Source organism: Hevea brasiliensis, chromosome 8 (genome assembly GCF_030052815.1).
Source record: "Hevea brasiliensis isolate MT/VB/25A 57/8 chromosome 8, ASM3005281v1, whole genome shotgun sequence".
NCBI lineage: Eukaryota > Viridiplantae > Streptophyta > Magnoliopsida > Malpighiales > Euphorbiaceae > Hevea > Hevea brasiliensis.
The window spans coordinates 25,659,733-25,676,367 of NC_079500.1; the positions used below are offsets into that span (position 1 = coordinate 25,659,733).

The 16,635-nt window shown below is 33.3% G+C and overlaps 1 protein-coding gene across 1 annotated transcript; it reads right to left on the bottom strand.

Moving 5' to 3' along the window:
* Window positions 1–895: 895 nt before the first annotated feature.
* Window positions 896–3,291, bottom strand: LOC110651742 (scopoletin glucosyltransferase-like). Its single transcript, XM_058151500.1, has one exon. It carries the CDS (start codon window positions 2,441–2,443, stop codon window positions 1,001–1,003), a length of 1,443 nt encoding a protein of 480 aa, XP_058007483.1. The 5' UTR covers window positions 2,444–3,291; the 3' UTR covers window positions 896–1,000.
* Window positions 3,292–16,635: the final 13,344 nt, after the last annotated feature.

Sequence of the window (16,635 nt, forward strand, 5' to 3'; positions counted from 1 at the left end):
GACACATTAGTTTGATGAAAAAAAAAAAAAAAAAAAAGGGAGAAATCAGCTCATGGCCTTTTAATTGAGGGTTAAATAATTTTAGAAATTAAATTTTAAATTAAATAAATTTGTGTACATTTTAATTAAGGTTAAATAAATTAAAATTTAATTAAATATTATTTTTTTAGTTTTTGAAAGAACAAATTATTAAAAATAATAATTTTAATATTTAAAATTTTTGTTTACAATGTTTTCCAATTTTTAAATTTTATGTTAATTAAAATTAATAAATAATTTTTAATATTTAAAATTAGAAAAAAAATATTTTAGTATTAAAAAAAATTTTGTTAAATATAAATTTATTTAACCTAATTAAAAATTACAAAAACTTATTTAATTTAAAACTTAATTTTGATCTTATTTATCCCTTTTAAAGCACAAAAATTTATTTGATCAGTTTAATGCATGATTAAGCTGCTGAGCAACCACTCTTACATGAATTTTTATCACAAGAACTGAATCCTGACAATTATGAATAATTTAGTTTCTTAAGTGAAAATGAATTCTGAGTTGAGGATCACAAAATTTTGCATACATATTTCTTCATAACCAAATCTTCTATTGTCAATTAGACAATGCCCACTGTTAGAAAAAAATATTTTTTTTAAATATACTAATAAAAATATTAAAAAATAATTTAAAATTAACTTTAAATAAATTTTAATAAAAAAATATTAAAATAATAAAATAATTTTTTAAACTGTTTTATAAATAATATTTAAAATAATTTTTTTTTCTTAAAAAATAATTTTAGCCTCCATCCTCATTACCAAACAATACCAGACAACAGTATGGATCGCCTATCGCTTGCTTGACAACGTCAGTAAACATACCATACCGAGCAGGACCTATCTTCATGGTAATCGCTTTCCAATAATTTTATTGAAAAAAAAAAAATCCCTTATTCAGAACACGCTGAAAGGAAGTGAAAACAAATCAAATTGGGAATAATAACATTCTACATTCCCTTACCCCTCAATTCCTCAATCAAGGAATTAAAATCAGAATGAGATGATCCATTTACTTCAATGGCTTTCCTTGCCATTTCTCCAAGCTTTTTTGCTCTGAATCTCATTTCCTCTGCTTCTTCACTGGCCATAAGATGTGTCACTGCCTTCTTTATGGCCTCTTTCTTCACACTATCATCTACTACTCTTGCCCACTCTTGTGCACCCACGGCAACCCCAATTCCTAGAACCTGTGTCACCAACTTTTCGTTATAAAACTGCTCTGCAGATACTGGCCATGTTACCATTGGAACTCCTGCAGAAATTGCTTCAAGTGTAGAGTTCCATCCACAGTGAGTCACAAACCCTCCTACTGCTTCGTGTTCAAGAATCAATACTTGCGGTGCCCACCCTCGTATGATTAGTCCTTTGCCTTCAATTCTCTCCTCAAATCCTTCAGGCAACCACACTTCGTTATCCCGCACATCATTCTTGTTTTTCCTCACTACCCAGATGAATTGCTGTCCGGAATCTTCAAGAGCCATTGCAATCTCAAGAAGTTGTGAAGCAGGAAATTTCGCAATACTTCCAAAGCATATATAAACAACCGAGTTGTGTTTCTTTGAATCGAGCCACTTCAAACACTGATTTTCATCTATTGAAGCTTCTTTTCCTCTCTTTGCCTTATCTTCAATGTTACTGTTGCATAGGAAAATTGGGCCAATATGCCATGCCTTTGCTCCCAAGACTTTCCTGAAATGATAAGCATAAGTGGGCTCGAGCTCATAGAAGCTGTTGACAAGAACCCCAAAACTTTTAAGCTCTGCTTCTTTCACTTGCTCATAGAATTCGGCGAAGCTAGTTTCTTCTTTCACAAAGTCTGGTAGTTGCTTTCTTGTCAACTTGATCTGGCCTGGAAAATTGGGGATGATGAAAGGATCTGTATCAGATGATACCTTTTTGTAAGGCTGATACAATCTCATACACTGTGAAGCACATGAAGAGAAGAAACAAGTTCCAGAGAAAACAATTCTAGGAATTCCTAACTTGGATGCAATTCCAGTTGACCATGGAAAGAAAGTATCTGCAACTAGACAATTGGGACGATACTCTTTCAACAGCTCTTCGAGTGGTTGAACAAGCATGGTGGTGGCCTTGAAGAAATTTATCCCCATTTCAGGTGATGTAACCAAGTCCAATTGCTCACATCCTTCTGGTAATCCAGCCTCCACACAAGGGAATTGGATGATTAGAATGTCAATTTTGTGACCCATAAGTATATTTCTCTCTATTGATTTGCATAAAACTGGGGCGTTGACAGGTGTGGTGATTATGCTTACCTTCAGGCCTCGCGAAGCAAATAGTTTGGCCATGTCTATGAGGGGAATGATATGGCCTTGAGCCATGAATGGGAAGAAGAAAACATGAAGCTCATGTCTTTTTTCACTGTCCATTAGATCTTGCAAAGATGATCTAACTGAAAGCTTATTAAGCTAAAATTTTGTTCCAAGAAAGAAGTCTTAAAAGGGTTGAGCTACAGATTTGGAAAGGAAATTCTTGCCTTTCGATTTCCTTATCAAGTGCCGTCCTCAATCCTCTTGAATAACATCCGCTAGATCATGTTGACATGACATCATCAGTCTGACAAAAGTAAAAATGGCCGACCGTTAGATCATGTAAATTTGTGTCATTACCTGTAATACGGATGTAGGCAACGACTCGCACCCCTAAGTTAATTATCCCCTCCATCAATGACCAGAAAAGGGTTGGATCCTGCGAAAGTGGACATCTGGTCTTTGTGGGGTGATTGTTGTTTGTGGTAATGGCTGGTTACTCGCTATTCCGTGAACAAAATATCATGGTGATGTACAAGATCTATAACGGCGAGTTTCTGTGTCCTACATGGTTCTCTGTGGAACTCATTAGAATCCTTTCGAAGCTTCTTAACGCAATAACTCTGAAACTCGAATCACAATCCCCTAGATAATGGAGAATGAGTGGTTCAAAAAGGAGTTCAAGCATATCAAAATTTTCATTGTGGATGATAAAGTTTTTAGTTTTGACGTTGAGGACAACAGGATGATAGGATTCCTTCATTATAGATCTGCAAGTTTGAATGCTTATGCTTTTGATGTTATATCCTTCTCGATCGCCTGGGCTTGATTTATCTGGGTTGTTTGAAGACATTGGAGAGGGATCAAGATTTGTTTCAAGGGTTCCTATATTCAAGATTATATCAAAACTGGAGGAAATTGGTAAAGTTGCGAGCTTCACAGTGAGGAAAAAAGGTCAATTACCGCAGCTGAGATATTTGAGCTGACATCAAAATTAGTGGCGGTGGAGATTAAGAAGAAAAGTGGGGATGAAGGATGAAGGAAGTTAATCCACCCACGTCGGCTTCAGCCCATCACGTGACAAGGGCATTAGCCCATCTTATGGCCAGCTATTGTTTCTCTTATAAAGAAATTATAAATCCCCTGTTGAGTACAACTCCAACGCCAAGGAGTCAATTTTTGGAACATTAGATTTAACTCCTAACCAATGAGGGGTAGGAGAGAGGTCAATATGCAATAGAAAGAGCAGAATTTTTAAGATAACTCTGCCATGAAATTCGGCTGGTACACGAAAGAAAAATCAATCATCCTTCAAGTTTTTTGGGGAGATCATAACTTGGTGCAACTTGATACAATATTGGTGCTATAGTTTGGTGATCTTCTTCCTCTATTTTTCTTGCAAGAAAACACTGCAATTTAAGTACATCTAAACTGTGAAATTCATATTTAATTATGGATAATATGTAATTAAATATGGGTTAGTGATACAAAATTGGTTGTGGGTTATTTATATATAATTCGATATTGTTAGGGCCATAATAATTTTTCTAACATTGATAACAGAGCCGAGTTTTTTTTTTTATTAGTCTAAATATGTAAACACACGTTAAGTGATTAGAATTAAATCTAGGATTTAGTTTTGTAAATATGAATTTATTGAAAAATATTCAATATGTCTATTTTGAGCTGTTATATCTCTTTGTTTATTTATTCTTTATCTATGAATTTTATACCATTATAAAGTAGACATTATCAAGTAGATATGATGAGTTTTCCATAAATATATTATTTGTATTGTTTGGATAAAAGATGAGAGAATTATGTTTTCAAAGTTATCAGAAAATCACCCGAAATCTAATATTAGAAAAGATTGAAGAAGACTCATGGTTTATTGACGGTTGGATCAATTTGAGATATCAATCAAACACGAAGATTTAATTGATAATTATGCCAATTTCAAGATTTAATTACAAAAATTGACGAATTTCATAATTTTTTTTTTTTCAGTTACCCTTATTATTATTATTATTATTATTATTATTATTATTATATGTTCCTCTTGCTAGTTCATTTCCTGTCATTTTCATATTTAGCCGTTCATCAACATTCTGAGGTTTAACACAATTTTAATTCAATTTTAAGCCTCCTAGACATGAGAAACATAATATGCGGTTCTAAATTTTATTTTCAAAGCTTTCCATCATTTACGGCAGCAATTCTCCTCAATTTCCCTATCACTTTATTGCTATTTTCATCCATTTTACTGAAACTTTTGATATTCTCGTACTCCTATTCAGATATACCTATGGCTGCTAAGTATGGGTAAATTTTTGTAACTGTGTTATCATTTTAAATTGCTATTAATCATTTTAGCAGTCTATGCCTACATTACTTGATCACAAGATGAAGATGGCGCTATATATAACTGTAGTGGGTCCAATATAAATGCGAGGAACATAAACTTGCAATGATTAGGCAAGGCATGGTTTCATCTCATACCTGAATGTAACCTCCATTTGTTCCTGTTGCCTCTTTTGTGGGAATGGAATGACTTTCCTGTTGTTGTGAATATTCTTGTTTGGGATTTTTTTGTTTATGATCTTGCTTGTCTTTGCAATTTCTGCTGCTTCTTGCCAATTATGGAGTTCCTCTACAATTCTGCAGAATTTAATCAAGTATTCTCTGAGGGAAAGATAACATAGAACTTTCTCTTGTTACCTTTTTAATTATTTCTTGCCTTTTTCTCTTCTTATATTGCCTTCTCTATATTCTTCTTGCTATCTTGTCTTCTCTTTACTAGATTGATTTGCTTGCTTGTTGAATTGTTGGAGTGCACCTTTTGTGATTGGGCATGGTTAAATGTTCGTCAAAGGTTGGTTTTGTTGTTAGATATTGTGATTTGAAAATGGTATTGGCTCTGAAAGTAAAGGAATTATCATTCCATGTTTATACGATGTGATCACAAGATTGTTTGTTTAATTACTTACGAATTCAGACATCAGACATCCCCGATATAAGCCTTTTTTTTTTTTTTTTTTGGTAGGAACAAGGGAGAAAGAAAAACCAAACAACCACCTACGTCACGCAATCTCTCATGCAAGAGATACTTGTAACATCATGACTAAGCCAGGAACACAACCCAAAAGGAGGGACCTAAAGAACATGCACGCCCAAAGGCAGAGAAGACACAAAGTTTGCCAACCAATCACTGCAAAAGTTAGTTTCTCTGTATATATGAGATACCGAAACCTTCCATTCTAGTTCTAACAAATTCTTAATAGAAACCACAAGGGATCTCCATATACTTGGAACCTCATACCAGCCCTTAATTATTTCCACAGTAGTCTTATTATCATATTCCAGCAAAACAGAAGAGAAATGCGAGGTTTTAGCCAATTTCAGACCCTCGAAAATAGCCCATAACTCAACTCCAACACCGACAGAGAGCCAAAACCATCAAAAAAACCACCCCTCCACGCCTCATTATGATCCCTCAGCAAACCTCTTCTATAGGCTAAATTATCTCTATTAATAATGGAATCATCTGTATTTAACTTAATAAAAGGACTTATTAAGCGCATTCAGCTAATCCACAAAGGCACCCTTTCAGGCTTCAAACTGCTAGAATTCTACTTAGTATAAAATGATTGATATTCCAAAGCCACTCTTCAAATGGACAGAACGAAACTATCCACGCTTTCCACTTCAACCCCAAAAGTCCATTTGTTCTATGATTCCAAAGAAACCAGCACATGACCCTAAACAAAAAACCCCACTCTATTTCTCCCAAAGTAACCTTCTCGAGATAAATTGGACTATAGTCAATCCCTTACTGTCCAGGCAGAATAAAAAAAACTACCCCTATAATATTTAGGTATAAAATGGCATTAGGCACTCTTTGCAAGGGGACAATCTCTAAGAACATGGAGTACCGATTCCACACTGCCCCAACAAAAGCTACAAACTTCAATTTCACTCAAATGCCTTCTCCTTCTTTTACAATTTGTGAGAAGTCTTTCATGCAAGCATAACCAAAGAAAGGAATGAATGCGCTACGATCCCTTTCATTTCCATGCTAATCTCCATTGAGGCTCCTTACTTCCCCTAGTCAACCCATATAGAACCTCATAAGCCGACTTAATAGTAAAAGTATCAGATTTGGAAAAATTCCAAATTATACTATCTTCGCCCAACACAAGAGAAGGAGGGGGTATAGCTAAATGCTATTAAGAACAGTCTGTAGCAGAAGAGGTCTGAGCCACTCCCAATCTCGCTCCCCATGCTGTGTTACAAGGGAAGCCACCCTATCCTCTTCAAACTCATCCACCCATCCATCATTCACCATATCCTTCCAAATAATCGCACTAGGTAACCATTTCTCCATCCAAAAACGCACCCTAACACCATTACCCTTTAACCAGCTCAACCTTTTCTTAATATCCTTAGCTACGCTATTAATTCCTTTCCATAATTGAGAAGCTCTACTCAGTCTCCCTTCAGATGTAAATAAGTCATCACCCACTTTATATTTAGCTGAAAGCATCCTAACCCATAAAGCCTGAGGATTTTTAATAACACCCCATCCCAACTTCATAAGGAAGGCCTTATTCAAGAGATGCATACTACGAATACTTAGACCACCTCTAGCTTTAGGCTTCTAGACATACTTTCGAGGCACTAGAGACAACTGCCTCTTCTCCATAGTCATCCCCCAGATGAACATTCTATCTCATTACAAATTCGTAGTTTGCATAATAAATGTGGGCCTAGCAAAAATAACAGCATATGCTAGGGTAATCCTTCCTGCTAATGACAATTGCTTAGCATTCCAGCCTGACAATCGCTACTTAACCCTATCCAAAGTATGCTGATAAGTTGATTTTCACACCCTATAAAAGATGAGGGGAGCCCCTAAATACTTTCCTAGCTGCATCGTCTCTTTAAACCCAAACAAATTCCAAATTGCACTTCTATCATTCGGCTGCATATTCTCCTAATATAAGCTTTTAATGTGTGAAATATTATAGGATGATTTCATGTTCGAAGATATTGCACTTCCTGTCAATATTGCTATTCCTATCAATAGAATTATAGCTATAATTCTTGTTTGTTGCACTTCATGTCAAGAGAATTATAGCTATAACTCTTGCTGATAGAATTATAACTATAATTCTTTTCGATATAATTATAGCAATTTCTGTCAATAGAATTTCCAAATGGGACTTCTAACCCAATTCACTTTTCCAATTCCAAAATCTTTGGCATACTATGTGACACATTAATTTCAGCAGAGCAACATATTTTCTCATTACTGTTTCTACATGAAGTTGCTTAGGCAGACTTTGAGTTTAGGATAAGCTAGTGTGTAAGGCTAAAATTTCATGCAGCATCAACTGCTGTCTTATTTGTGGAAGGAATTGAGCTATAAAAGCTAAAGTCATTTTTCTGGTGCTTGTGCAAAAACTGGGAGTTGACTGCACCATAGACTGGGTTACAAATTAAAGTACCAATGAAGTATATTGTGGGCAACCTAGAAGGAGTAACTTATCATAATTTTGAATTGAATGGGCTAATGTGAATGAGTAGGCAGAGGTAAGAGTGAGATGAACTTACTTGGGCTTAAACCAACCATTACAAAAATGGTAGAACTAGCCAAGTAGTTAGCTAGCTCTTCACCCTTGTAAACCTTTAAAATTTCTTGTAATTTTTAGATGTAGACTCCTGACACTTGAATTGATGTAGCGACAACACCAGGAACCTTGACACTTAAATTAAATTGGCCAAACCTGTTCTGATATCATATCACTGATATTAATTAAATGGGTGGACGCCAATAAATAAGAAGAGGCAACAGTCTGTGAAGCGTAAAATGGGCTTATTTGGGCTTGAATGCACTAATCATTGTTAAAAAGTTAAAAATTGACCAATTAATCAGCTGAATCTCCACCCTTATAAGCCTTTAAACTCCTTATAATCTTTAGATGTAACACACATATAAAAAAAAAAAAAAAAAAAAAAAACCATAAAGGAAGTAGGTGCATGCATTTAGGACTTCAATGAAGTGCCTAACTAGGACTCCTTTGTGGTTGGGCACGATTTCATCCACTGTGTTATGTTAGTTTCTGGGAGTTTATTGTTTTGTTTTCAACATTCTAAGAAATAAATAGTCATCATTGGACCAAGATCGAGATTTGAGACAAGACTACAACCAGTTAATCACTATGTTAATGCATACTATACAACCCACTTAACCTTAATTATTCGGGTTAAATTCACATGTGCTCACATGGAAAACTTTGGAAAAAAATATGTCAAAAAAATAATTCAAGTAGCACACTATTACAATTAGAGTGTGTGTGTATACATTTTTTGTTATTAAATTTTTCACAATATTATGATAAATAAAATTTTTATATGTATATAATTTAAATAAAATTATTATTAATAATTTACCGTAAATTTTATTTAGTTATTTCCATTTTTAGCACACATAAAATATATCCATGTATGGTCTAATAAATAATTATAGTGCTATAATTTTATAAATGAATAGACTAAAGAGAATAATTAGGAGTTTTTATTATGAAAAAAAAAAAATTCTATCTCAGTTTCCATATTCATTATAATTATAGTATGATTTTTCAATTTTTTTTTATTTTAAAAATAATAAATGTAATTGAGATAAATGTTATTATTTAACAATTAAAAATAATTAAAATGAAATAAAATTTGAAAAATTATATACTGCAATGGAAAAAAAAATCAAAGATAGAAATTGTGAGGGTTCAATCAATTGTAATAAAAAGAAAAGGAGAAAAAAAAACACCTATAAGTTTTTTATTATACTATCTTTAGAAAAGTAACTCAAAATTGAGTTTATATATATATAATATTTGTGAAATTAATTATGTAATGTTAAAATTTACAATTTTAAGTGTCAGTGGTATTGATTACTTTTAGTTTACTATCAATTATGAAATTATATTTTATAAGTTATGTTGTTAATGTAACACCAATCATTTTTCAACGTTGGAATATCAGTCACAGATGAAATATTCTAGAGAATTTGAAGATTTCGGGAATGAAGGGAAGGAAGGGTGGTAGAAGATGTATATATTTATGCATATGTGTGTTTGAGGTATTTGAAATGTAATTAAAAATGAAAATATTTTAAATGTTTTCTTTCCTAAAAGCTTTTAAGCGTGTGTTTTGAGCATAAAGAATTTCGACAACTGAAGGATGGATTTTTAGTAGCTGAAGTCCCTTTTCTTTTTTAAATACTCTTTTTGGATAGAGTGGACTCCGACAGCTAAAAGCCTCGACAATGAGGGTATAAAAGGGATCAAAATCGTGTTTTTGGCAAAACACTTGGGTCTTTCTCTTCTTCCCTCTCTCTCAACTTCTGGAGCATGCAAGGTTTTGAGGAGATTTCCTTGGCTTTTCAAAGTTTAAAGGTGGATTCTTCCATTTTGAAGTTTGGGAGAGTAGATTCAAACTTTGGATCTTTGTTTCTCTCACTTGCAAGCTCCAAGAAAAGAGGTAATATTCTTTCCTTCTTGATCTAATAGGTAGATCTAAGTAGGTTGTTGAGGAATTAGGTTTCTATAACTTCAATTTTATATAAAGTTATTTTTAAAATGAGATTTGGAAAGTTTATGCATGTTAGGGTTAGGATTTTGTGATTTATGTTGAAATTGCATGTTTTTATTGTTAGTTTAGTCATTTTAAGTGTTATGAGTCTTAAATGGCTAGTTTTCCTTGATGGATTTCAGGGAATCTTTATAAATATTATGTTGGGTTTAGGAAAAACTTAGGATTTGAGTTTTTGGTTAATGTATATGGGAATTAGGTATGTTTTCAAGTTGTTTTAGGCCTTAAAGATGTGTATATGTATTTGGTTTATGTTTTGGAACTTTGGAATGAGTTTATATCTTTTGAGGTGTTTGAATTTGCAAGTTTTTTACTTAAGAATTCTAGAAATTCTTAGATTCGGCCATCGAAAATCATAGTTACGACAGTTTAAGCATGCAGTTTCTCGAAAAATCTAAAAAATTTTTAGGTTCAGTAATTGAAGTCCAAGACTTCGGTAGCTATAGTCAACACTGGATTAAAAGGCCAGCCGAAGCCTAAGCCCAAGTAGGTTTTGCCTGACTTTTTCTTCCTTCTTTTCTAAAGTTCCAAAATATAGTTTTATAGTTTCTAAGGGCTTAGAATAAGATGTTTATTCTGTGTATAGAGTTTTAGAACTTTATATAACTCTCTAGGGTTTGATTTTATAGGATCGGACTTGAAGGACTCGGAAGGTTAAGGTTTCAAGGATGGCTACCAGTCAAGATAAGAGGTTGATAGGCTACAAGAGGTGAGTAACTCTAACCTTAATAAAATTTAAACTTCTAAATTTAATTTATGATCATCCTCATGTATTATGTAATATTTATTTAGAATATATGTATCTAGAACACGAATATATTGCATAATTGCATAATTGTTGTTGGTGCATTTGATGGATGATGGATAACCCATTGACTCCCCCCATGTTATGACTACAATATGTTATATATGTTATGGATCCATAAAATCCAAAGGGAGATCTTTACGATGCCCCTGGTACATGACATAGGTCATATTTTAAATAAAAGTCCTAAGGAGCCTCTGTATAAAACATGCATTCATACAATCTTAATAGAATCAAACCACTGGTAGGTACTGTCTTCCCATAACACTACCACAATACTAAGGATTTATGCCACGAAGGAATAGATAGATAGGAGTCACCACCCGGGTAATAACCGAGATATATTCAGTATTTCTTTCGAGGGTCATGGATGACAACTTACTCCTTGCAGAGTTTTCACAACCATAATTACCATAGCCTAATGTCTAAGTTTGGGATAGTGGGTACGTAAGAAGAAGGTGTTAGGCACCCCTTGCGCCTGGTCTAACCTCGTTAATTCGAGCGCCAGTCCTCTACTAATGTTTTTAGAAGTCTTGTTTATTATTCTTCTTTTAAACTTTATTCTAAAAATGCAATTCTAATCCTACACACATAAGTAATTCACAAAATGGTTGTTGTTTACAAATAATTTTCATGCACAAGTAATTCCTATCTATGGGGTTGCTAATTATTTAAATGATATTTACCAGATGACTAAAATTAATTTATTATTGAGAATTTAATTTACAAACAAATTTAATTTCAAATAATCCTAAGTTTCTATTTAACCTAATTAATTAATTTTCACTAAATTGTCCTAAGGATAATTAAACTAAATTAATTATGTACATGTGTAATTTATTCTAATATCACATAAGGCCCAAGCAATTACAACCTAATAAAGATTTCTAATATGCTAATTTATTTTACAATTATCAAGTATTAAATTAAATTTATTTTATATGCCAAGGTTAGTTCAATTCATAAACAAGATTAATTTTAATTTACCAAGTATTTATTTAAATTAATTACATGCAAAAGTCAGTTAAATTAAAAACAAAGTTAATTTTAATTTACCAATAAAAATCCTATTATTACTACAATTTCATGCCAATAGTTATTCTAGGAATTTATGATTACTTACTTGTTAGTAATTACAGTTGTCATTGGGGCAAGCTACCCTTAAAAAAGGGCATGCTCTTCTAGTATGGCAATGATATTCCTGGCTTACTCCCATTTAGCTCCATGTAAGCTCCACACAAATGCCCTCTTTGGTACTTACCTTAGGGCTACTTACCAATTTTGTTTGTAATAAAAAATAAAGAAACTAAAGAAAATAAAAAAAAAATTAGAAAATACTAATAACAATTCACATTGGATTCTAACTCTAGTCTTCTAAAGGGGTTAAAATTCATAATCAGTTACAACTAACTAATGGTCTAAGTCTTCTAACATGATCCAAACACTTCATAACACCTCTTAAATTAAAAGAACACAGAAAAATAAATCAAATATCAATTAGAACCCAAGAACATGCATAAATATACAATTTTCAGATTTTGGTAGATTGATAGTAGCAAGAAATGCAATTTTTGAAAAATAGTTAGGCATGCCTAAAAATCATGAACAAATTATAGAAGACAGCCAACACATCATACAAGATCATAAAATTTATAAACCAAAACAAAACCTTAGCCGAATGGTCCACATAAATCGTAACTTTTCTAAGTGACAAAATCACACTACTTTTTTGTAAAATTCATAACTTATTAACCATAATAGATATGAATGTAAACTAATTCGAAAAGATTCATAAGATTCTGAAATTAATTTTAGACACCATATTCGCACAAAATCATTAAGAAACAAGGGTGATATAGGCTTTAGAATTCGGGTATACTGCAAATCAGATTTTGCAGGAATCCTAATTTTAAACAGCCATAACTTACAAAATATAAAAGCTTTTTCAGTTATTCTTGAGCCTAAAATTAATAGAATTTTATGAAGAATATGAATATAATTTTACTAAAATTTTTACAGATTCAAAAAATAACAAAAAAAAAAATAAAAACTTGAGAAACAGAAAACTAAATATGCGCAGAGTTGTGTATTTCCTCAAATTAAACATGATTACATGATCCACATGAATATGCAAGATGAATTAAAAGACAAAGAATATAGAATTAAATATTATGTGGCATAGATCTTGAAAAGAAAATAAAAAAAATCAACCTTCTAGAAATCTTGCAAGAAAATCTTCCACTAGAATAGAAAAGAAACAAGAAAGAACTAAAAGAGTTTTGAATATCTCTAAATTTTCTATAGCTCTTTTTGAATATTTCTGAATCTCTTTTTTTCTCTCCTCTTTTTTTTCTTCTCCTTTTTTTCTTTTTTTTTTTTCCTTTTTTTCTTTTTTTTGTCTTCTCCTCTTTTTTTCTTCCTCAGTAGAGTATTTATAGGGTTTTGAGAGAAAGAGAGATATGGTAAGGTTTGGTCTCCTAGGGCGAGAAGGTTCAGATAACTTAAACAACTGGGATCGCAGAATTTGGGTGAGATTGGGATATGTGTGAGGTGTTTAAATCAATAGAAAGAGAGGAAAAGGGGGTAGCACCAATAGGGAGTGAGGAAGAGGTGGGGCCAAGTGGGAGAGAGAGTTTGTATGGGAGAGGGAGAGAGAAAAAGATATTTGCTTATTTTAATTTTCAAAAAATAAATTAAATAGGTTCTATTTAAAATTCCTAACTGGGCTTTCTTAGGCCCATAGGGCTCAATTAAACTTAATTAGGTCCATTTAAGAACTATCCATATTAAATTTAAATAAAATAAAATTTTATTTAAATTTAATTAATTTTTCAAAAATATGTTTTTATTCTTTTTTCAAGATCATGCCACGAAATTAATAATTCAACTCTATGCCTCCAATTACATCTTACAGTCATACAATTTTTTTTATCATCGGGTTCCCCACAGTCTCAATGCACATACTTATAATAAATCACAAACTAAGGGTTTACAGTTTGCCCTCCACTTTGGCAAAAGTTCAAATCAATGCGAAGGCATTGCTCAAGTTTCGTCAAAGTGTAACTCAATCTTCTAATAACTATGAAACATTAGCTACAAGGATTGAGTATATCTTGCTTAGTCGATATACTCGAAGTTATGAGACTAGATACAGTCTCATAATAGTGACAACTGTGTCATGTAAAAATCGAGTGCTCATAATAGTGACAACTGTGCCATGTAAAAATCGAGTGCATCTTGCTCTGTCGATACACCCTGCGTCATGAGACTAGCTACGGTCTCATGACAATGGCAACTGTGTGATTTGAAATGTTGTGGATTCATATTTAGGATCGCGATCCTAAACTACCTATGTATCCCCCTCACTATCCTAAGGAAAAATTAGACCCACTCGTAGTTCGACACTTGAAACTATGGTGATGCATGTTCTTCTACGCCTTACACACTTACAGGTGACATGTTGATGCGTATTCTTCTATGCCTTCCACAACTATGCCATATGCCCTAAACAACGTCTAAGGACTTACCAAAAAATATCTGTCATGAAATGTTATGGGTTTGTATTTAGGACCGTGGTCCTAAACTACCTATGCATCCCCCTCGCTATCCTAAGGAAGAATTAGACCCTCTCATAGTTCGATACTTGAAACTGTGGTGATGCATATTCTTCTACGCCTTACACACCTACAGGTGACATATTGATGCATGTTCTTTTACGCCTTACACAACTATGCCTTATGCCCAAAACAACGTCTAAGGACTTACCAAATATATCTGTCTTGAAAAGTTGTGGGTTAGTATTTAGGACCACAGTCCTAAACTGCCTACGTATCTCCCTCACTATCCTAAGGAAGAATCAGACCTTCTCGTAGTTTGACACTTGAAACTATGGTGATGCATATTCTTCTACGCCTTACACACCCACAGGTGACATGTTGATGCATATTCTTCTACGCCTTACACAACTATGTCGTGCGCCCTAAACAAAGTCTAAGGACTTATCAAAAAATATCTAATTCATGATTTGAAAAAATTGGGATGACTAGGTCTCAAAACTCTCTCTGATTTTTGTACTTCTTGTATGCTACTTCCTATCACAGGCATGCTGATTTTGCTGGAGATTCTAAAAAAAACTTAGTCCTCTGAGAGACCTCTTTTTTGCAAAAACTTTCTTGTAACCTCAAAATTTTTGAGGAGAACTGTTCACCAAAAAGACTTCCTTAAGGTCACAATACAATTTCCCTCTGCTTTTTCTTTTTCTGCTCTCCCCCCATGGTTTCTGCCTTGACTCATTTCTCTTCCATGAACTTAATTCTTTGTGCCCTAACTTTTGCCTGAAATGCCCTTTTGGGTTTCATTTCAGTGGGCTTGCTCTAACTTTTGCCTAAGCGGCCCTTTTAGGTTTTCCACTTAGCGAGCTCTCCTTTTTCTTTTTCTTTTTTTTTTTTTTTTTTTTTTGCTTTGAAATTATACAATCATCAGAACATTCATATCAAGCACCTATTCTGTCATGCTCACAAGACGTAGGTTAAATCAAAATTATGTAGTTCAATTACTTAATCATTTGATGTATCCCTCAAGACACAAATATTTGCGATCATAATTAAATAAAACCTATTCCTAGTTAATGCAATAAAAAACTACATTATTTATTTAGCTACACCATTACTCTCTCTTACATTTAGTCTTGCCAAATTTTTAACCTTCCAAAGTTATAAATAAACTTTATAACCTGCCGAATGGCTTTTTTAGGTTTTTCTTCCTGATCTTCTCTTATCTCTTCTTTTGCTTAGACCGCCTTTTGCAAGTTTTCAGTCTAGCAATTTTTTTTTCTTCTTTTTTTTTGATCTTTACTTTTGCCTAGACCGCCTTTTGTAGGTTTTCAACCTAGCGAGCCTATCTCACACAAAGTACCGTTTGAGCCTGTCTAAATTGATTGGTTCTTAAAATTCATTCCCATCTAGGTTTGATATTCTTACAACACCTCCTAGCAAGATCTTTTTGACTATCTATGGACCATCCCAGTTTGGCTTAAACTTTCCTCTTGGATCAAAAGGGATGGGCTAGGATTCTTTCAATACTATATCTCCCTCTTTGATCTTTTTTAGCTTCACCTTCTTGTTAAAGGCCCTGGCTATCATCCTCTAATAAGCCTACGTATGATACAAGGCTCACATTCTCTTTTCATCAATCAAAGCTAGTTCTTCATATCTCTTCTGGGCCCACTCATTTTCCAGGATCTTAGCTTATAGCATCACTCTCAAGGATTTGACCTTCTGCTTAATGGATAGCACTGCTTTAGTCCCATACACTAAAGAGAATGGGTTTGCACCTGTGGATGTTCTTGCAGTACTGTGATAACCTTAAAGAACATAAGGGAGTTTTTTTGGGCTAATCCTTATATGTTTCGAACATTTTTATCAAAGTACCCACTACTCTATAGGATTCAGTCTCAACCCATTTTGTGAAGTAGTCCCCACCATTATAAATCTATGGCCATTAGAAGCTATGGGAGAAATCTTCCTAATGATGTCTATGCCCCAAGCCGAAAATGTCCATAGTGAAGTCATACTATAGAGTTCACTTAGAGGTAATTTGGATTCCCATGGATTTGACATTCATGGCATTTCTTAACAAACTTAACACAGTCAGTCTCCATAGTAGACCAGTGGTAACCCAACCTTAAAACTTTTCCAGCCAAAACCTTTCCATTCATGTGAGGACCACACATTCCTACATGTACTTCTTTTATTATTTGCTCAAACTATTTTTCTATCACATATAAGAGTTTGTATAGTTGCCCCCCAGCTAAAGTAAATTGAGTGGCTAATCTACGAATTGTTGATTTATCTCTTTT